Source organism: Crocodylus siamensis, chromosome 1 (assembly GCF_052110815.1).
Source record: "Crocodylus siamensis isolate JL-2025a chromosome 1, ASM5211081v1, whole genome shotgun sequence".
NCBI classification, from domain to species: domain Eukaryota; kingdom Metazoa; phylum Chordata; order Crocodylia; family Crocodylidae; genus Crocodylus; species Crocodylus siamensis.
The window spans coordinates 43,809,381-43,832,529 of NC_143395.1; the positions used below are offsets into that span (position 1 = coordinate 43,809,381).

At 38.8% G+C, this 23,149-nt stretch overlaps 1 protein-coding gene across 2 annotated transcripts; it reads right to left on the minus strand.

The window, feature by feature from the left end:
- Positions 1 to 705: 705 nt before the first annotated feature.
- Positions 706 to 17,027, minus strand: KLHL31 (kelch like family member 31). 2 transcript variants are annotated; one of them, XM_090033840.1, is made up of 3 exons: positions 16,990 to 17,027; positions 13,755 to 14,958; positions 706 to 10,211 (listed from the first exon to the last, which is right to left on the minus strand). In XM_090033840.1, exons 2-3 carry the CDS (start codon positions 14,924 to 14,926, stop codon positions 9,479 to 9,481), a joined length of 1,905 nt encoding a protein of 634 aa, XP_089889966.1. In that variant the 5' UTR covers positions 14,927 to 14,958; positions 16,990 to 17,027; the 3' UTR covers positions 706 to 9,478. The 2 variants fall into 2 exon arrangements, with proteins under 2 accessions (XP_089889966.1, XP_089889957.1); XM_090033831.1 differs by having other exon boundaries at positions 16,852 to 17,023.
- Between the last annotated feature and the right edge of the window lie 6,122 nt (positions 17,028 to 23,149).

Below are 23,149 nucleotides of genomic sequence, written 5' to 3' on the forward strand. Positions count from 1 at the left end.
TGGTCTGTGGTGTTTTCTCACCCTTAAGGATAACACTGAACATGTTCTTTCTTTCAATCAAAGTCGTGGCAGGCAAGTTCAGCGGGGGACCGAGAGACCCAGCCACCCTGTCACACCGTGATGCTGAGCTTCACCAGTGCACCTCAACTCTGTGACAGGAAGAGGAGTCCATAATGCCTGTTCAGTTTCATAGTGATATTGCAAACCACAATCGGGTGATTTAAAAAAAAAATGTTTTTGTGGTGCAGTCATTTGTTCATTAGGAATTGAGCATACTGTCTCATTTCTCATGTGATTGGCTGCCAGGTAGATACTAGATGATTAATTTCTTCTGCTCACAGCTTAGGCCAGTGTCATGATTTCAATGTTAATCTCCCCAAATATGATGATTATAATTAGTACTTTTTTGAGATTTTGATTACTATTTGGGAAAAAAGATGTATAACGTTATACATTTAATTTATTAATTATAACCTACTTCCTTATTTCATATTTGACAGACTTTCTGGATAATAGGTTCATTTGTATCAGTTTGTTTTCACTTGCTCGTAGAAGTTATCCAAGTAATTCAGTCTTCTTGGCTTTCTTTTTTTTTACCCCACATTTTAAGTATAAATGAAATCAACAACAGACAGAACATGCAGATTGAAACATACATGTCAACAGAAGATCATGTGAAAGAAAAATTTCCAAATTAGACAAGTGTTTTCATTTCACTTGTTATTGGATTCAGCTTTAATGATAATGCAGAGTTTAAACAAGATGACACATGAGCTATATTTCATAGATCACTGAACTAGGATGCCAAGATCATCAAAAAGCACAAGGAAAATATTTCCTTGGAATAATCTTTACAAAAATGTATGTAATTAATGTGGTAGAAAATCTATTGTGTACAATGAGATTATGTGATAGTGAGCAAACCTTTAATACATATATTAGATACAACTTTAGACAGCATATCTTTTTGCATATACTTTTGTAAGAGCAACCAGGGTCAACCTGGAGAATATGATATTTGGTAAATTTTATTTCTATATATTTGATCAATTATCCGCATTACTTCAGTACTGACTTCTCCTGAGTAAAGAACTACTGATTATGGACATCTATCACTTTGAAATATATAATGAAAATGGATCATTTTTATGCAGTTTCCCTTCTCTTACAGTATGTTCAGATGCTTATTTGCTGAGACCAGCAAGGGGTACACATGGTATTCTGTGTCTTATTCAGTGTATACAGGTACATTTTTTAAAAAAAAGATGCCAAGTATTTCTCTGTGTATTTGTGTACATATTTATCACACATCTTTTTAAAATTTTCTGTCTAATATTCAGCAAGAAGTCTAAAAATAATTTTGGCTGATTTATAGAAAAGCTTTGACTTTGCCTACCTTGCTCAGGAAATAAATACTTATTTACACTTTTACTGGTATTTACAAAACTATCTATGTTAGAAATGCTAATAAACTTTGATTTTTCTCTTCTAAATTTTAAAGCTTCAATTACAAATGATCTTATAATAGTCTATTTCTTTTTCAATAAATTAGATTTAAATTAATTCCTATCATCTACAGTCTTCTAGACAGAGATATTTCTATAGAATAAAATACCTCACTCAATACTTTTGCCAGCTTTTGGTACTGAAACACACCTGTGATTTTACAGTCCAATGGGTGAATTGTAACATTTCAATTACAGTATAGTACAAAATAAATGGATCAGAGTAGAGTTTGCAGAAGCCAAGTCAATGAACATTTATATTTTATAAGGTTTTTTTTTAATTCTCTCTCTCTCTCTTTCTTTTGCACATCCAGAATGAATAATTTAACTTTTAGCATTCACATTTCATAGGTAGGTTGATTTTTAAAACATAACTCCAGTATGTGTTAAGATTATGCTTATCCTAAATACCTTGCTGGGATCTTGATACTTTTATCAATGTTTGTTTTTAATTAAAAATACAACTTTTTTCTCAAACCAGTAGAAGAAAAATACCATTTGCACTATAAGTTAAAGTGACCTTTTAGTATGAAAGATTATTAAGTACACTTTTTGGTACTGTAAAAGTAATGATAACTGGGAAAACTAAATTGATTTCTGCATTTGTCTTTTACTGTTCTGAAATTTGGATATTTAATAAATTGCTAATATTGTTAATACATTGACATTAAGATGTGAAATTTAAAATCAGATAACTTATCGTGTTCATTGTTAGGCATTTTGAATGTTGTTATTTTGTTTTTTTACATTTTGTTATACATTACTGGAGATTACATGCTTCTTAAACAAATCTGGCAAATAACTCTGCTAGAGAAGAAATGATTGGCCCCTATAGGCATGCAATATCACTTAATATTGAATTGAATTTACCATTGAAGTTGAACAAATGTTCTAGTAACTTCATATGAACTTAAGAATTTACAAGGGCCCTAAAAACAAAGAACATTTGAACCACAAATGTACCAGACAGAAACATAAGGACTTCCCACTATTTGAAATGGACTTTTGAGTAAGAATGAATTATGTTTGTTCTGTGGGTTAACTGTTTTCAGTAAAGTAAACAATTAAAAATATGATTACCATGCTACTATACATATATTCTATTAATATCTGCCACAATATCAATTGTTAGGTTTTTTTAGTAATACAATTCTTGCATTAAATTTTACTTCTACTTAAATGAATATTCCCTTGGTATTGCATTCCATCCTGAAAGTGTTTGTATTTAATAAATCTTTTTTTGAATCAGTAGATATAACAATTATCAAATGGGAAAATATTAAGCACAAATAAAACACTTAGCTTTTTAATTCTGCAATTAGTCAAGGCAATAAGTATTTTAATTTGTATTGTAAGATGCATGTTCCCATTCTCCTTAGTAGAATTATACCACTATATCTTCCTCATAAACTTGTGCCTTATCAACTGCTCATTAGTAAATGAACTGCTTTTTAATGTAACTTTAATTTTAAATGATAACAACTAGTAGTAGTTACTGCTACTAGGTGTCATCAGTTAGAATTACTAGCATATTAGTTTTTTGCATTGCAACCTCATCATATGTATTGTGAGACTCACCCAAGTTTTCTGGCTCACCATACATTTCTTTTCTATCCTTGGGATCTTCTTGAAACTGCACTATAGATAGTGCCACCCATCTAAGTGAGTGCCACTGATTTGTCCCCAGTCTTTTAGCTTCATTCATTACCGCCTCCTTCCAACAGCCATTGCAACCCTTTTTCTGTTTCAGGAATAGATACTCTTCTCTATTACCAGAATCAATGCAATTAGTCACATGGAGCTAGATCCACAAAGGAACCTATGTATTGTAACACCTAACTCTTAGGTGCCCTGCTTCTTTGTGAAAAGTATAAGCAGAATTGAAAGCAGATTTTCCATCTCACAAGGTAGGTGCTCTGACACCTACTGTAATTGGTTCTAGGGTCTCTCTGTCTGATTTTGCAAAAGAAAGGTTGACTTGGCTTAGGCATCTAACTCAAGGGGAGGATTCATAGCCGAACATCTTGAATAGAGATAGGCACTGTATAGCAATCTCAGCTGAGGCTCCTAACTTGTAAGGGATGGTGCCTAACTAGCCAGGGTGGCTTTCCTACTAACTTGCTGGTTTCTCTCAATTCCATCCTTAGGCAGTCAGCTCTCTCCCTGCATGTTGCATGGATGCAACCCTGCCCTGACTTCTGCACATTGTATAAGGAGCCTTCATAATGTATGTATGTAGGCAAAAGATTCTACTAGGCTGCAGATGCTGTAAATTTGTGCTTTGTGGATCTGGCCCATAGGGACTTTCAGGGTCTGTAATTACAGCATGTTGGAGCACTCTCGATTAATTGAGCTAATTAGTGTGCTCCAGCAGCCTCCATGTTTCATGTACCAGTGTCTCTGCACTTCCAAATGGCAGTGGAGGCGCTTTAACTACAGCTAGTTTGAGAAGCTTTAGTTAAAGCACCCCCACCACCATTTTGAAGCACAGGGATGCTGATACACAAGACACTGAAGGCACTTTAATTAGAGTGGCTCTTGGACAGGGGACAGATGAATATAGACTGCAATGGTGCCTAAATAGTGCATTTAGGTACCCATATCCTTTGGCCTTTGAATATGCAAACACATGCACATTTACATTAGTTAGGTATATGAATAGTCCTATTCTATGCATATGGGTATCTGTGTGATTGCTGAATTTGGTCCTTGAGGCTCAAAACTTCAGCTGTTACTAAGGCAAAAATTCCCGCTGAAATCAGAGTTAGGACTGCAAGATCAGGGTATCAATTAATATGGTTTTCAATATGACTTAAAGGTAGTCCCTATTCAGCAATTTTCATTCTTAATTTACTTTTACTAGTCACAACGGTTTATTTAAAATCATATCTTATTAAAGTTCTTGTAGCTGTCAGGAAGCTTAGTCCCTTCTTTGGCTGGCTAGAAGTCAGTACCTCAACCTACTAGACTCAGACATGACCATACTTAGCACTTCATTTGACAGGTCTGTACAGGAAGAGATAAAATAACCCTGACCTATTCATCACAAGAACTACATGCAAATTCTCTCCTTAGCCAAATTTTTTCATGGGAAGCTCTTCTCATACAATCTCACAGTGCACCCTCTCACGCATCTATGCAAACATAAACAAACACAATCTGTAGGCTAATCACATAGCTCCATTTACAGTGTGTGGAGGAAGATTATTTCCAAGTTCTTTGGAAGTGCAGACACTAGCAATGTGGACTCAGTACATAGAACATTAAAGCTCATCTGGTTACTTTAATTACATTTTTTATTACTACAATACTAAAGCAAGTCTATCTGATATTGTATAAGTTCGCAATCTGTATCTTACTCGGAAGAATTCCTGTATTATTTTTTAAAATACTGTTATCCTCCCTTTGCACTTCCTAAACTACACTGAACATTCATTTTTGGAACATATAATGTTTCCAGTTCCAACCAAGCTGTTACTACTAAATGCTTTGGGACTAACAATACTATTGGGACAATGATAGACAATTGTTCTACAATGTGTAATGTACAAACTATCACAGTTCTAATGAAAAGAGGTATTTTAAATAAAAATGTCATAATTATGTAAGTAATTGATACCTAACAAGAGCAAGATGAAAGTCAAGCCATATCCTAAGGGCCAAATTCTGGCTCAGTGTGCAGTTGCACCCTAAATACATGCTGCAAGGACAAAACTGAGATTCACCCATATTTTGGTAATTGCAACCCCTAAAAGTCTACTGGTACTTACTAGTTATTTTGCCCTGAAGTACATACAATTTATGCGATAGAAGGATATCATAAAAAGGGCAATGGCTGTGTCATAGGGCAGGTGAATGATATCCCTTGACTCATACTACAGAACACAACTTAATGGATTTTGTGGAGAGCTCTTTGGCCAAACACTGAGAAGGTTCTCTCTCTTTTTTGGACACAGATTATTTTTGGAAGGCATCAACATGTCTTTGCCAGAATGTGGCCCAAATTGCTAAATCCCATTTCCCTCATTCAGAATTCCGACTGAATAAGATGAACAGGATTTAGCCTCAAAAGTTTAACCCTTCAAGTCAGAATGAGTAGTTCCATTGCACTTAATCTATAATTCATAAATACATTTCTATAAAAAGGGAAATCATATCATTGTTTATCCATGGATGTGATACTTAACAAAGCCAAGATGAAATTAAAGTAAGCTTTACATTTTCATATGTTAAGGGCCAATTCTGGCTCAGTGTGCAGGGGCACCCTAAACACATGCTGCAAGAACATACAATGTTTCCAGTTCCAACCAAGCTGTTACTATTTAAATATTTTTGGGACTAAAAATACTATAGGGACAATGATAGAAAATTGTTCCACAACATGTCATATATGTTCATAAGAGAGGAAACTTTGCAACAACTCATACATGTTATTATTCATATTGTTATGGAATTGATAAAAAAAAAGAGAAAGTCTTAACACGGCACAATTTTCTCCCAAGCACAAGTTCAGCATGTCTACACACCACTCTGACTACACAGTAGCTAAAAAATACTGTGCAGTAGTGTGTCACAGCCTGGACAGTGCTAATATACTATTGGGCAGTATTATTAGGCTACTGCACAGTAGTGTCACCTAAAAGACATTCACCAGCGCTGGTGTTACTGCACATTTATTTAGTACTTGCTAATATAAGTACTAAATAAATGCACATTAATAACTGCTCAGTAGTGCCTTTGAGAAAAATTAGTTCTGGGTGATTTTAATGTATTTACCAACTAGGGTGATAGATGCTTTAAAAAAAACCCTTTATAGATATCTAGAATAAGTCTATGAATGCTCGTGTATATACATTATATGCATGTGCATGGATAGATAATAGCTACTTTAATAAAAGGATAATTGTAAGCTTTATATAAAATTACCAAAGAAAACAATTCTCAAAGGGCCTCTTAGATTTTTCATGTGGAATGTGTGTTCATGATTTTGGGAAAAAAAATGCAAATAATCCTAGAGAAAGTTCCTGCTTGATTGAAGTGGAGAAACACAGATTTTTTATATTAAAATGAGAAAATGTTATTCAGTTACTCAAATGTATGTTATGTTGAATTAAATAGGTCAGGGTCTGAGTTGTTATTCATTTAAATGATACAATATAAAGAGTGAATGTAATGACATTAAATTAAATTAGCCAATACTGACAGTATAGTACTAAGGCTTTCGATGGAATTCATTTTAGTGTAGTCTAATCTAATAATATACAGCACTCAGAATAGAATCTGGGGATTTAAAATCATTTAAAATATTCTAACAATCTTTATATAGATTAGAACTAATAGGAAAGAAGAACGTGTAAAACTCAGATAATCCCAGTTGAGTTGGTTTAATTTTGGACACTATATCATCATTGTCAATGCTTAATATGTAACTTTACTTGCCAAAAGGTAGTCATAATAAAAGAGTTCTGCAAATGCTTTTCATAAAAGTGTCTGCATTTACACATAGCTTAAAAAGTTTTCTTTGGAGAACAGGGTAAAGTATATTTGGTTGATCAGTAACTCTTTCGGTCTTTCAGTGGATGTTGCACTTTGAGGGGTTCATTGTGTTTTGAGAAAGTTACCCATTAAAGCTTAATAACTCTTTTAAAAGGAGTGGGTTTTACAAATTTGGATCTATCTAGTTATTTTAGTTAATTTTAGTGCTTCTTGCCCCAAGAGTGAATGGTATGCAAATCTTTATTAATAATAAAAGGTGAAAATTCTAGAGATTACCTGGGAAAATAAGTGCACGTCTCACTGGCAATGGAAATAGCAGAAATTACATATTTACTTCCTCATGCACAGTGCTGAAATAAAATGTAATTTGAGGGACTAAAGGTAAAATCCTGATCCCATTGAAGTCCATGGCAAAACTCCCATTGACTTTTTGGGCAAAAGGATTTTATTAGTCTGGTAAAAAGGAATAGAAAATCACATAATAAAAAGGCTGTGATCAAGGCCACATACTCATCAGTAAGGCCAGGAAGAAGTTAGTGTTAATTACATTGTGTGTGTGCCTTGTAAGACAAGTATGAACATCTTACTGTTAATAATATTGATATAGTAATCCCAATATTAATATTTCAGAGCTGTCATATATGATTTACTATTTCCCATATATATATATACACACACACACAACCGATGCTTTTATGCAAAATTCTGCAGCATTTACTCATTATTTATTTATCGGTCTAATAGCAACTTATAGGATAAAAGGACTGAGAAGAGAAAATGTTTTCTATTGCTCTGCTCCTGGCACCAGTAGTCCCTCTTGCCTCCAGGAAATAGTGATGCTTCCAAATGTTCTCTGTTGCTCCCTCCCCTGAAACCCTAAATGGCAGTAACTCTCAAACAAGGAGTTATGACCTCAAGTGGAATCAAAACAGGACTAAGAATGGTAATGAGCCCCTATTTCCTCTGAACCTACAACTATTCATTGGGTCCTGAATTAACAGAAGGCAAAGCTTTACTGTGACCACGTCTACACAAAACTCTTACTGCACACTAGCTCATTACTACAGCACAGTAGTGTCATGGGGCATTAACCGTGACACAATGCTGCTGCACAGTAGGAATGAGCTAGTGTGCAGTCAACGTCACAACAAAGCCATGCAGGGATGCTACTGTGCTATAATGCCGGTTACTGTGCAGTCATTTAGTACTTGGTTATGCCCGTACTAAATGATTATGCAGTAACAACTGCTTAGTCAGCATCTTGTAGATATGGCCTGTGCCTCAATAGATACTCCAGTGACTGCAACTGTTTCAGTCAAAAGAAAGCAAAACTAGAACAATTTATCCCTGTGTTAGTCATATGGGTTTCACTCTGTCTTGAACACACAAGCAGCAGTAACAGATTGTATGGGGTAGCATGAAATTATCTGACTGTAATCTAGGTCTTGACTGGAAAAAGCTTGGAAACTGCTGCACATTGGTGATAGGCTTCAGAGCACAGATGATACTCTTGGGGTACAACAACTAGGAGTGTGTTTCTATGAAGGGAGCAGCTGTGAGATTAGGGTGATCTTCCCTTTCTACCTCTGCTGGACTATCACTTCTGCAGACTGGGAAGAATACCATTGAAGGAGGACAACTAATGAAGGAGGGCTCTCCTTTTTCATTTTAGTCATAGATATCTGGACAGAAGATAGGGCAGGCAGGAGTCAGGTGCCCTGAGGCAGAGCCCTTAGGATTGGCCCATAACAGACAGTGCAATTTTGCTCTTGAAATCCTTGCCATAGCCCTACCTATGAAAATTAAATGGTTGCAATCCAGATCATAGAAAACCTTTTCTAACTTCTGTGAGGAAAAAAATTGATGACTTCACTACTGTGAAGTGGGGTGGGGGGAGGGAGGCATATATTTTCTATGTTCAATAGTTTTTTGTAAAATATCTTTCACAAAATATACAATTCGTAAAAATGAACAAAACTGGCTAATCTTTAAGATGACACGGTGCATTCCCAATATATATTGAGATTTACTGGGAATAATATTTGGCTGCATAGACCCTTTTATTTAGGGATCTAAAAGCACTTTTGAATGTTATTTAAATAAGCATCAGAAGGACCATTTGAAGCTAATTGTATCCCCATTTTACAGCTAGAGAAAATTAGATGCATGTAAGTTAAGTGATGGCCAAAGGTATCACAGCATGTCAGTGGCACAGCTAGGAATATAAATTAGTTACTTTTCCACTCATGGTATAACACTCCCTTCCTACTAAGTACATTCATTGTATCTTAATTATGTTCGTTTCACACCAGCTATTTTAAAGATCATGAAAACTGGGCAGTTTTGTAGCATTAAAATTGTTATAATGTCAATTATATATTTTTCCATGTAGATACAAAAGGCTATGTAAAGGGTTAACTGCACACCCATGTAGGTAAACATTTTAATTTATTGTGGCTTATATCTAATTATAATGTTTAAATGCTGACTGGCACAGATGATACTGAGCTAGCCCTGGACTCTCTTGTCTTGTTACTGGGCATGGAAATGGTACAACAAGATACTCCTACTGTAGCTTCGGGCAATTCATCTTCTTCAGTCCATTCATTAAGATCTGGATTGTAGCACTGAATGCACTTCTTATATTTCTTTTCTATTTCATTCCAGCCCCCCACTAAGTAAATTTTCCCATTAAGTGTTGAAGCACCTGCAGTACTTACTCCAGTTTGAAGGGGAGCAGCATAGGTCCATTGCCCAGTGTAAGGGTTGAAACACTCGACAGGGAGGACATCAACTCTTTCACCTCTACCTCCCAGTTGAGACCCACCCATGACATAGACCCTCTCCCCCAGGGTCACAGAGCAGTGCCATCCTCTTGGAGTGCTAAGGCTTGACTTATCTTGCCAGCTATCATTGCTGGGGTCATACATGCACACAGAGCGGGAGTAAGCATTATTTATATAACCTCCTGTAACCAAGATCCTGCCATCTGTTACTGCACTAGCATGGCAACACCTTGCTACCTCTAATGAGGCCTTCATTTCCCACTGATTAATTGCAGCCACATAGCATTCAACTGAGGATAAACATCCATCAGAGTTCCGACCACCCACTGCAAAAAGGAGGCCATTGAATACATTCAGGCTAAAATGGGTACGCTTCTGATTCATATTTGCCAGGTGAATCCATGTGTTGAAACGAGGATCATATCTGCAAGCATTAAGAAAAGAGGGTAACTGAGGCAATCAAAATACTCTAATTTTTTTTGTGGAAAATACTACTGTATTGTATCTGCCTCTGCATAGCAGATGTTGTAGGCATGCTAAGTTACTTTTGCTACTTCTTATTTTCTAGTTTTAGAATTCACTTGAACTAAAAGTTGTAATTACTGTTGCATTTCAAAGAAATAGGGTTTTTTTATGCTTAAGAAATGTATTTTTGAACTTCAAAAATAATTTTTTCCCCTCAAAATTTAGCCCTTAAATTTATCCAATTCCTTTTAGAAGTCAGATTGTTTAATTTTTATTTTTAAGTCATTTTAAAAGTAAATAATCTTTAAAAGTGATTACACTAAAAGTATTTTAACTATTTATATATAAAATATTGTATTTTATTACATTCTATGCTTATATAAAATGTCTTATAAAATGCATTGTAAAATTTATACAATCAACAGTTAAAATATGACATACATTACACTATGAAAATGTCTCCTTTGCCACTAATAATGGAACTATGGGTGCTTACAGACATGGAACCCTCCCACCCAAAACAGCACTTTACTTTCATCTTGTTGTGCCCCTGTGCTGAGCACAGCTCATGCCTAGAAGAGGAATTGCATCAGTTTGACCTGGCTCCTTAGGATCTGTATAGCTCACGCACTTTAGCAGGGCTTTTTTGGAGCTTTTCTCTAATAGCTGATTCAGTTGTCAGAGGGCCCAATATTGCTTGAATCAATTGGGCCCTACAAGGAGTAGTACAATGCATAATGTAGACACAGGTAATAAACATTTGGGATGCTGACAAACAAAAGAAGAGGAATTGGGCGCTTTATGGGAAGAGGAATCCTGTCAGTTTTACCCAGCTCCCCAGCGTCTGTATAGCTTGCACACTTCAGCAGGGCTTTCTGGCACTTTTACCTAATAGCTGATTGAATCAGCTATTAAATAAAAGTGCGAAAAAGCCCAGCTGAAGCACCCAATCTATACAGAGGCTGCAGAGCTGGGCTGAAGTAATGTACTGCTTGTTTTGGTAAAGCTCAAATTTTTTTAACATCTGCAAGCAACCAAAGTTTTTAATTTACTTTAGTCCTGTTTTAAATGAATAACAACAAAGGGAAAATACTCAAAATATTAATGCTCAGAATAATTAATACCTTAACTGTTTTCAGAGATTTTGTATAATATACAAGCTTCCCTCAGATATGAAACAACTTGCCCAAGGTCACTGAGCTTGGAATAGAACATGAGGCTGCAGCACGTTGAGCTGGGTCGGAGCAGCCCAGGCTGGCAGTGGGCTTGAGGGGTCAGCCTGCCAGCCCCAGGCTGCTTCAAGCTGGATCAACATGCTGTAAAGGGCCTGGCTAGGGCATGAGGGTATTCCAGTGTGGGGCTAGCCAGCAGGCAGCCCCTGCACTAAGGCTAGGGACAGACATTACACATACTTTAAGTGATCAGAAACTGATTTAAACCTGTAACAGAACAGATGTTCAGTGCATATAAACCAGTTTGAAAATGACTGAAACCGGCTTGAGATAAACCTGGCTGAATGTAGTATCAGACTTAACTAATTTGGCTCAAACCAGTTTAATGTCTATGTCTATCCCAGACCCGTTGCTGGTTTAAGACAAACCAGACTCCCCCAGCATCCTGATATGCTCTCTGGGCTGGACTGGGCAGGGCTGTCTGCTCCACAGCAGAACTGGTCCCTCCCCTCTGTACCCTGGCTGCAGCTCCAGCAGAGACATCATACATATAAACACTGACAATAATCCAAGGACAAAATTTCTACTCATACTTCCCCTCATACTCCCTGCTAAGCAGGAATTCCCACCCCCCTCTGCCTTGCTGAGAGGTATCTGTGTATTAGCTAGCAGACCACCTGCGGGCTCCAGTCTGTGCTGTGACAAAGGCAGAATCAACAGGTAGCTGGTAATGACCCTCTGTTGTTTTCTTAATGGGGTAATAAACACTGAGTTAGGGGTGATAAACACTGTTATCAATGCCCTGCTGGGCTAATCAGAGCGTCCTTCCCGGGCCTGCCACCTTCCCTTCTACTCTGGACTGTAGAAGGGAAGGGAGGGCTGCTCTAATGCCCACTGGCTTCTAGTCTGAGCCACTGCAGGCATTTCTGGAATGACAAGGGAATGTCTATCCACTTCAAAATTGGTTCAAGCTTAGACTAACCTGCAAAGACTGAATCAATTCTGGCTCAGGCTTTTTGAATGTCTGTTCATAGCCTAAAGCGTCTTTGTACCCCAGCCAGCCATGTCAGTGCCTACACACAGTGCTGCAGAATAAAAATCTCTGTAGGAGGACAGCACGTGTATTTGCAAGTACTACCCTGCTGCTGGTTTTATTTGTTTCCTACAACCTACTAGGGCCACATATGTAGATACCAAGACATTTACTGATGAGCTAATTAGTCAACTCTGCAGTAAATGTCTCATGTAGATGTGCCCACTGGATCCTATCACTGTTTAATGATATTCCATCCCGCTGTTTGGCTTCCATCATGCTGGCAATATAAAAAAGCTAGGACTGAGCTCCGTTTTGCAAGCAAAGGGGAGACAGAGCTGAGAAACCACCTCTTTTATGTAATGTGTTCTTCTGCAAATTGGCATACATAGAAAAATGAAGAGCCAAAGGCAATCATTGCCTCATTACTTTTCCTTACATACTCACTGAGCTGTCTAGGAGGACTTTAACATCAGGGAGCGATAGCCAACAGCAGAAGAGCAGCAGCTTTGTACCCACTTCAAGTAAGAGGCACAAAAGTATGCTCTTATATTATTTTTATTAGACATAAAGGTGAGTTTTCCAATCTCCATGTTTTAATGCTATTTTTAGGGAGAATTATCTATTAAGGTCAGTTTAGAAATCCACTTAAAATTAATTTGATCCCCCAAACTTCAGGCTATGCTCATTTTCTTTCCCATACATACAATTCTATGGAGACAGTCCAACGAAAGTACAGTTTTTCAGAAACTTTGCATTATTTTGGGTCTGTTACATAGGAGGGAGCAAAATAGATTTTTAAGAAACAATTTCTGTTTCCAAACCTCTGTCTTTAGGAAAAAAACAAGAACAAAAGGAAATAAATTAAAGGGAAAAATTGCAGTTGGACAAAATGCAAACAGTTGTGTCTAAAGAATAGTTTGTAGGGGGTTCATGAGGCATCAGTAGCTCTTAAACTTTGAAGAGTCTTGCTTCTTTTGGTTAGTCACAGTTTTAATACTATTTACAGTAATCCTGCATTTTAATATTTTTTATATAAATTATTCATTTAACTTTGGCATGAAACACATTTTCTGACCTTGACTTATTATATTTTGTATGTTTTTGATTATGGTGAGTTTTACTTAACTATGGTTGTACATTTATAATAGCTAATAACTTAAACATATGAAATTACATCCCTTTTCTTCCCTCCTACAAACCTTATCTGTTTGTGCTGTGCTTTGCACCCTTGCTTGGATTGTGTTCCTGCTCTATGTGGAATCTGTCACTCCATCCTTTAAAAATAGTCTGTTACCTGCAGAAATTGCTGACTGCATGTTTGGCTTGGTTTCTGGCATCATTCTGGTCTTCACCACCAGCTACATAGAGAAATCCATCCATCACAGTCACACACTGATTAAAACTTTTAGCAGGCATTTCAGTAAGCTTCTTCCATCCATTTTCAGGATCTCTGTATAAGATGTCTCTACTAAGGGATTTTTCTGTTAGTGCTGGGCGTCCCCCAACAGTGACTAATACTCGGAGACCTCCACGAATCCTTGTTCTTCTAGATTGCAGTGAATTTTGATGATATGGAAGCAAGTGATAGTTCATAGCATCCACTAGAAGTCTATGGCAGTCAGCATCTTGCATCATTCTTGGTACATTTTGAACATAATTGACCAGGTCTTGAGCAGAGATGGTACCAAAACGAATGTTGCTTAAGAGATCTGCAGCATACTTTACTCTTTTTTCGTCAAATTCCAGCCATTTTATTGCAATCTGGAATGCAAGAATTTCAGAAGGCAACTGCAAGTCATCGTCTGCAAGGAGTTCATTGATCTGATCAAAAGTAAGTTTTAAGAATTGATCTGTTTCTGAAAATTCAATGAAGTTGTCTCTAATAAATTTCTGCGCAGCTTCTTTGGTGTTTTTTAGTCCATATGTCTCTGCAATATTGGCAATGTACATGCAATTCTCAACACTGATTTCTTGTATCAAAAAATCACAGCACATCTTTACAAGAGTGTGAATCTGAAGATAGATTGCTGTGGAAATGATACTACCTATTGTATACAGTGAAAGAGTAAGTTTTCCAGTGTAGGCATAGGTGATAACAGTGGCTAAGCCCAATGGAGATACATCATTGAGGTCCACTCTTTGAGTAGATGGATCTTTCTTTAAGATGTTGTGAAAATAGTCACTGCATGAAGCCATCACCACCTTGTGGACACTGAAGGATTTGGTTTTTGTACTGATGGTCAAGTCACAAAGAAAATTTTCCTGTCTCATTCTACTTAGACCGTCCAAGAGATTTGGGCTATAAGACGAATCAGAAACCTCAGTTGAAATGCAGCTGAAACCATTCCCACCATCTAAGAGTCCATTCAAACCATTTAGTTTACTTAGGGGGCCATCCTCCACAATTATGGTCATCTCATTGATATCTCCTTTGTTCTTTTTGACATTCTTCTTCTTAGGCGCCATGACTGCAATGTAATATCACAGCCAAGAGCTTGCTAAAAAATACAAAGTTTAGAGCTATGTTTCAGTTTCAAGTATTTAACATTTCAATGATGACACACCAAAGACTAAACTTGATCAATAAGTCAAGAACAGTCTCCACAAACAAAATGTGTAAAATGTTGCACTTTAGGCATGGTTTTACATATATTTTTCTGTATAAAAAGGTCTGATCCAGAGTGCTTCCAGGCTTCTGACCTTAGATACATTAGGCAAGGCTTATGGTATATAATTCCCCATATCATATTCATAAATGCACTTCTACAAATAGTTTAATTCCATAACTTTTCTATTCCTATATTACATTACCAGTAATTTCAAGTTACTGTGCTTTCACTTTCAGTAGAAGACATTGCAGAGAAAACCCACTTATTATTTTTAAAGGGTTTTTTTGTGAGTTGATATAGACTTTTAAGAACAGGAAGATCACTTTCACATAACAGTGTTAAATTAATTGATTACATCATACATATAAACACTGACAATAATCCAAGGACAAAATTTCTACTCAATCCAGTGTAGAAGGCCCTTTGGTTCTTTCACAGGAATTATTTCATGTACCAAAAAAAAAAAAAGAAAAAGAAAAAGCAAATGCACCTTAAAGGAAGGCCATGGTCCTGGATAATTACATCTAAGAAAGTAGTCACGAAAGCTAATCAAATTCAACACTATAGCTGAAATACAGTATTTTCTTGGATTCTGATATGATTTCATCATTAGCAATCATTCTGATCCTCATGCTCAAATGAATAACAGAAAATAGAGGAGGGTTGTTTAATGATAAAATAAGTGATTATGTCATTTACTAGATCTATTTAGGAAGTGTGCTTCTCCAGTAATATTTCCTTTTAAAACCTTATCCCATACAATTTGCCTAAAGTACACAGCTTATAATAAATCAGCATTTTAATTATAGAAAGGAATGGTTATTGCCTCTTTAAGAATAATTTTTTTCCATCCTACTGGGTGAAGCCTGTTCACAGTGCAGGGGAAGGCCATGTGTGCAGAAAGTGTCAGTGTCACTGCATGCCAGAGTGAGTTGAGATCCCAGAATGTCTCCTTGCCAAAGAGGTGGGTCAGCTGCTGCTCTGCTCCCTCCCCATCCCGGCTGCATTCCAGGAGCTGCATCTGTTGAAACCTATCAGAGTCAGCTCCAGGAATAGTAACACTCACAGCAGCTTGCCATTTTAAGACAGGTTCAATTTAAGGTGCATTTGTCACTTTGGATGTACTTTGTTGTTTTAAATGCATGGAACAAATCAAAACTATAGAAAATACAATATGCATTTCATTGTTAGATACCTGAAAAGACAATAAACTTTGGATAGCATCAGATATTCTACCCACAAACACCCTTGTTGGCTAGAAAATATCTTGGCAGGCATAGCTGTAGTTTTAAATATTTCCAGAGACCATTTAACTTAATAAGTGTTAACATACACATAGTTTGACACAAATATTATAGTCTTTTTTCCCATTAAAACAATTAAGAATATTATAGATGCAATCATTTTAAAAGTTGTTTGTTATGTAAACAATCATTCTCCAAAGTTTTCCTCAGAACGTACTTTGCTACCAACAAAAAATGAATGAGCAAAGTTGTTTGAGTCAAAAAGTCAAATTTCAGGAAATAAAACAGCAAAAAGACAGATTAAACTACCCACCATGCCAATAAACTATTTTTAAGTATTGCAAATCTCAGCTAATTTTGTAAGCCATGTGCCTTCCCATTGATACAACAAGTCATGTTTGTTTTCACTCGAGAATAATTCATGTTCCAGGATATTCCAGGTCTAGAGGGAATGGTGAAACTCACTAGATACAGAAATCCCCACCCACAACAAGTGCCACCAAAAGACCAGTAACAGCAGCATTAGAAGCACCCTTACCCTCCTCAGCAAAATGCTGTTCCACAGCTGTCCGCCAAGGTATCAATGAGAATATCCTAGGAAGAATGAAAGGAGAGAGAGCGAGAGAAAGAGAGAGAAAGGGAGATTGGAGGCCCTTTGACAAGTCCTAGCACTTACTGTCTCTACTGTGACACTGCTGTGACACTGAGTAAAAGAGACTGGAGTCTGCGCTTTGGGGCCCTTTAAAATGACCCCTCCCCCTCCCCCCCCCCCTCTACCATCCAGAGGGGTTAGGTTTCCTTTGCTTGCCTGGCTTTTAAAACTCCAAAGTGCAAGTCTGCCCCCTTGACATAAATATGTACAAGGGAAGGGCTAGGATTAAGAGTGACCTAGACAAACTGGAAGATTAGACCAAAAGGAATTGCATGAGTTTCAGCAAGGACAAATGGAAAATCTTGCACTTACAATGGGACAAGCCCATGCACCAGTGCAGGCTGGGAGCTGACTCGCTGAGCAGCAGCTCTGCAGAAAAGGTCCTGGGGGTTACAATGGATAATAAGATGAAGATGAGCCAGCAGTGTGTCCTTGCCCAGAAGGCTAATGGCATACTGGGCTGCATTGTTAAATATGTTGCCAGTAGGTCCAGGGAAGTGATTACTTCCCTCTGTTCAGCACTGGTGAGGCCACAGTTTGGGAGACCCAAGTACTGTGTTCAGTTTTGGGTCCCCTGCTACAGAAAGGATGTGGACAAATTTGAGAGAGTCCAGCAGAGGGTAGCAAAAATGGTTTGGGGGCTGGTGGACATGACTTATGAGGAAAGACTGAGGGAACTGGGCTCATTTAGTCTAGAGAAGAGTATACTGAGAAGGGACTTAATAGCAGCCTTCAACTACCTGAAGAGGGGTTTGAAAGAGGATGGAGCTAGACCGTTCAGATGACAGAACAAGGAGCAACAGTCTCAAGTTGCAGCAAGGGAAGTTTAGGTTAGATATTAGAAAAATGTTGCTCACTAGGAGGGTAGTAAAACACTGGAACAGGTTATTCAGAGAGGTGGTGGAAGCTTAATCCTTGGAGGTTTTCAAAACCTAGCTAGACAAAGCTTTGTCTGGGATGATCTAGTTGGGGATAGTCCTATTTTGAGCAGGGGGTTGGACTAGATGACTTCCTGGGGTTCCTTCCAACCATAAATTTCTATGATTCTATGAAATAGGGGCCATAGGGCTAAATCTATAAAGAGGACTTGGCTCAATATTGTACCATCGATGTCTCTGGCTGACAAGTGGACTCTACAGTCCCAGGTTAGGTGCTTAGATTCTCTGTGTCCAGTGCATGGGTAAAAAATGGGATCCACAGAGGCCAGCATGCTAAGCAAGAAGGTGTCTAAGCTAACCAGAAGGAAATGCCAAGAAGGATAAAACTCCACCCTTTCTCAGGGTATTAGGCACCTAACTCTCGTGTGGTTGGAGGTGCCACTCTTTACTCAGGTTTCAAAGCCAGAGTTGGGTATCTTAACCAAGTCAGTCCTCTCACATACAATATAACCCAGAAGAAGAGGTATCTGAACCCTTTCCCCTACACCAACGTGTATATGAGTTCAAGTCCAATACTTTTGTGCATGTACCTAGATTTGGTACCCTGGTCCAAATCTTTCTGCCTGCTTTGGTGCAGGGATTTGAACCAGTGTGTCACACAATTCATCTAACTTACATAATATAACATTAATATTCCTCATAGCAGAGAATAGAACCCAGGCAGGCTTCCAAGGGCAGTGCCCTAATTACCAGTCTGAGACTGTTTTAATACTCTGTCTCACTTGAGTCCAATTAAGTGTAGAAGGGATTTGAACCAGGTTCTTCCACATCCCTGGGAAATACTCTTACTGGACTATTGCATAAAGAGATGGTGAGACAGACCTCTACAGTGGCTGGACTTTGAGCAATATTCAATCAAGTAGGTGTATTCTGAGAGTGCTTACCACCTGGAGATCACATAAGAAACATCTAGTATGTCAAACCTGGTGGGAGCAGGTGATGTCAGTATTACAGCTTGTTCTGTATATGGCAGAAATTTATGTTCCTAGGGAACTTTACCAGTGAATACAGGAGCATAGGGAATTGAGGTGCCTCAGATATGAGATAGATTTTAAGGGATTTTGAAGAGCAACATTTTGAACTTCCATGCTCAACCTGTTAGTTAGGTACCTATGTCTCTTTGTAGGTTATACCCCTGGAGAGGATGCTTTTACAGTCTCATGCAATCTCATGCAAAGGTCTATGGGGGGATTCTTTATGATAAATGTAATATTTACTTTAAATGGCAAAAATATAGTTTCATTTATGCCATCTCTCTCCACCGCTCAGCATGAATGTTTCTTTCTGTCATAACAAGCTAATGTAATTACAGCTTAAGTAAAGCTTATGGAAGAATATGACCCTCATGCAAATGACTCAGAATAATTACTATAACCGTGACCTGTGCAAACTGACTTCAGTTTCCATTGGAGAGATACCTGCATTGAAAATAAACAAATAAATATCCATCACGGTTGGCATCTACTGCCAATTTTGAAGGACTCAGTGGACATAGAATCTGTCTATGTCTGCAAGAGGTCTCTACAGAGTGTGGCTGGAAGGTTTTGACACGGTGACACAAGGAGCTTTGCAATTAGCTGGGTAGGAAACAAATTTACAGTCCTACAAAAGTTTAGATTTTTTAGATACCCTGCTTCCTCATTGGCATGAAAGCATTTTCTTTTTTTTGTGTGTGGCTGGGACAGGCATGGGGTGGAGAATAAAAGCAGTGAGGGAAAGGGAAAAAGAGACTGTCATCCACACCAGAAAAGCTAATGGCTCTGTTGTTAAAGCACTCATCTAGGAGACCTGACTTTAATTTTCTACCGTAACTAATTTAGATAAGGGAGATGAACCTCAGTTTCCTGCGTCAAAGATGCCCCAAACCCCAAAGGCTTTCTGGGTTGCATCTCCTTCAAGTAAGTAATCATTCTACTTTGTAGAAATAATTAAACATTCTTTGGGTCAGGAGACAGACCGTGTATTCACAGTATCTCATAAAATAGGCTGTTACCCAAGAAATTCATGCATATCTGAAACACTTAGTCTCTAAGAGTGCATGTACATGTGTGAGATCACTGCTCTGATGCACTCAAGCAGCCTCTGTGTCTTGTGCACTCAGGATCCCCCTACTTCAAATGGCAGTGGGGGTGCTTTAACTGAAGCTCATTGAATGAGCTTTAGTTAAAGTGCCACTGCTGCCATTTAGAAGCACTGGACGCTGAATACACAAGATGCTGTGGGCACTTTAATTAAAGTGGCTCTCAGAGCTGCTCTAATTAAAGTGCCCCATCCCCCACCCCCAGAGCACAAGTAAAGATGCCCTAAGGTGCTACCTGGGCCTACCGTCTGCCATTAGTAAAGTAGGAATTCTTTATATCACAAGGTATTGTGGGACTAGATGTACCCTTTGGGTATGTCAAAATAGCAGATACAGCTGTGATGCAGTATAAGTAGGAATATGTGCCCTAGTTTTAATGTAGCTAGAATAAGTAATAATCTTAGTGAAGATTAACTCCTTGGGCCTTTAACCGAAGGAGTCTTCTACAACCAGTGCTGCCATATATTCTAATTCTTGTTACTTGTGCCTAAACTAAAGGTAGCATGGTAGGCCACTTTAATTACACCTTCATTTGTTATGTAGCCTTGCTACCATGTTTATCAACCACTACGCATACCCACAGCTGGTAGAGGTAATAAACATACTAAATACCTAATAGTAGGTCACTGCAAGTTCATATCAATGAATGCAAAGGTCTTTTGGGTCAACATTAGCCCCAGTCCATTTTTTGCAGCATCTCAAAACTGCTTACCTCTTGGCATTGCTGCTTCACCCCTTGAAGATTGAGACTGTTTTGTTTCCAGGGCTATGCTGGCACCAGATACAATTATGTTCCATCCCTCTTGCCCTGCTCAGTATATAAACCTTCATGACTGCTGCTGGATAAACAGCACAACATTTAAGAAAAACAGCTAAGGTAAAATGCCACATTTATTTTTCATCTTATATATATCCATCTACTGGTGCACATTCCTACCATGTATCCTTTCCTGAAAAGTAATTTATTCCATGATTTAGGAACAGTGAATCTTACAACTGTGGGGAGTTGGACCTAAATGACTCCTTGGTTACCTTCAAACTTTTGATTCATGATGCCCACAGTAATCAAGTCAAAAATAGAGTATCTCAGATCCTCAGCTGTGTCACTCAGTGCAGAAGACCAGGCTGCAGGGCAGGAAACAAAGGTCCCATTTTATGCCTTGCTAATTAAGTATTGGTATAGGCTGGAAAATGGGGAAGAGTGCCTGCAACAGCAGATCAGAGAGGCATAAGGAACTTCCAACTACATCCCAACACCCTTTCACTTAAGATCTTTAATACAGAAGATCCAAAGCCTTCAAAAACTAGTATGACACATGAAGAGGGCAGGAGCTACCAGGGTACTACCTCTGCTTTGGGTTCCTCTAATGTAGTGGTTATCAACCTTTTGGAGACTCAAGGCATCCCCCCTCAGACCAGAGGCATGCCTCAGAAAATGCTGGCTCTTAGTTTTCTTTTTTTTTTTTGACTACAGAAAAATAATAGAGCAATTATTTTGTTGCAAAGAACTCAGAAAGACCACAGCAGGTCAGAATGCTTTAAATACTGTGGGTTCCCATTTGAAATCTCTGTTTATCTTTTGAATCATGTTTGCACACTTGGCAGTGTTGCCATTGCTTGGCACCCTTGAAAGGATCTCAAGGCATCCCAGAGTGCCATGTGACCTTGGTTGAGAATCATTGACCTCACGGCAGGGCATTTTTTAGATGAAATATGTCCATTTCAGATATTAATTGCAATTGCAAACCAATGTCTATGACAAGATAACATCTAAAGGCTTCTGTGGGGCCTTGGCAGCTTCCCTGGATTTATGGAAGGTACAGACTCTGTCTAGTGGCAGTAAGACATCCTCTCCCACTGTCTATGTCAGGGGAGGGCAATTATTTTGGGTGGAGGGCCACTTACTGAGTTTTGGCAAGCCACTGAGGCAGTCCAGGGCAGGTTAATATTAATTTTCTAAAATTTTTAGGGGCCTCGGGGGCCAGATAGAATGGCTTGGCAGGCCGCATCCAGCCCATGGGCTGCATTTTGCCCACCCCGGTCTATGTGCTAGTGCTACCAGGCAGACAAGCAGGGTTTGCCATGGTAATGATGACAATGGAGCAGGAATAACAAAACTCATTCAAGGAATGGAGAGGACTTTGCTTTTCATGCTTGCTCCCCACATAGAAAGGACAAACTCTAACCAGTCTAGGGGTTCTACGCATGCCTATGTCCTACCATGGGTATTTCCCATGCTTCGGATCTTTGCCAGTTGCTTCCCCCCTCAGTTTTCTGCTACAGGTGTGTTTTTAAGCCCTCCCACTTTTTAGCCTGGATACAGTAGAGGCTTGGGATTTTGACCAGGGTGTACCAATGCTCCTGCTTGGAGCAAAGCCAGAAGTTCTTGGCTAGGGTGTCCTGTCCCTGTGCTCAAGGTCAGACTGATCACGGTATTTGGGGTAAGGAAGGAATTTACCCCAAAGTTAGACTGGTACGGACTATGGGGGTTTTTGCCTTCCTGTATAGCAGGGGCCTGGCCTTCTACCCAGGCAGGGCCTGTTATGGACACGTCTACACGTGCACTTTAATGACACTAACCTATTTTAATATGCAGTGAAGTGTCACAAAGAAGCCTAATAAAAGATATCAGATTTACCCAAAGAACCTTGTCTGCCTATGTCTTTAGACCAACACTGCTGCAACCTATACCCCCGTAACAAAAAAGCCAGGCTCTTTACCTAATGCACATTAAAATAGGCTAATGTGCCTTTTTCTAGTACCTCACAATGGAGCTATTCTATTTAATGCTCATTACCTAAAGTGTATTAGTGAATATATAGGTGCACCCCTTGCGCCTATTACTGACATGTCAGAGAAGCAGGGCCTTGGCTGCCCTGGCTTCCCTGCTTTACCTGTGGTGGCCAGGGCGTGAGCTCTGTGTTGTGTCTGGGCTGAGGGGAGAGTTTCGATCATAGTTTGTATGGGGCGGTTTGCCCAGGGCGGATCCTGCCTCAGGCAGGGGGGCTGCACGAGATGACCTCCGGAGGTCCCCTCCAGCCCTGCTTCTGCCTCCGATTCCGTGAGGGGAGGGAGGGAGGACGCGCGGGAGGAAATGGGCCGGGTTCAGGTAGAGGGAGCCCGCAAGCAGCCCAGCCTCGCGCCGCGGGGAGCCTGCCGAGAGCGC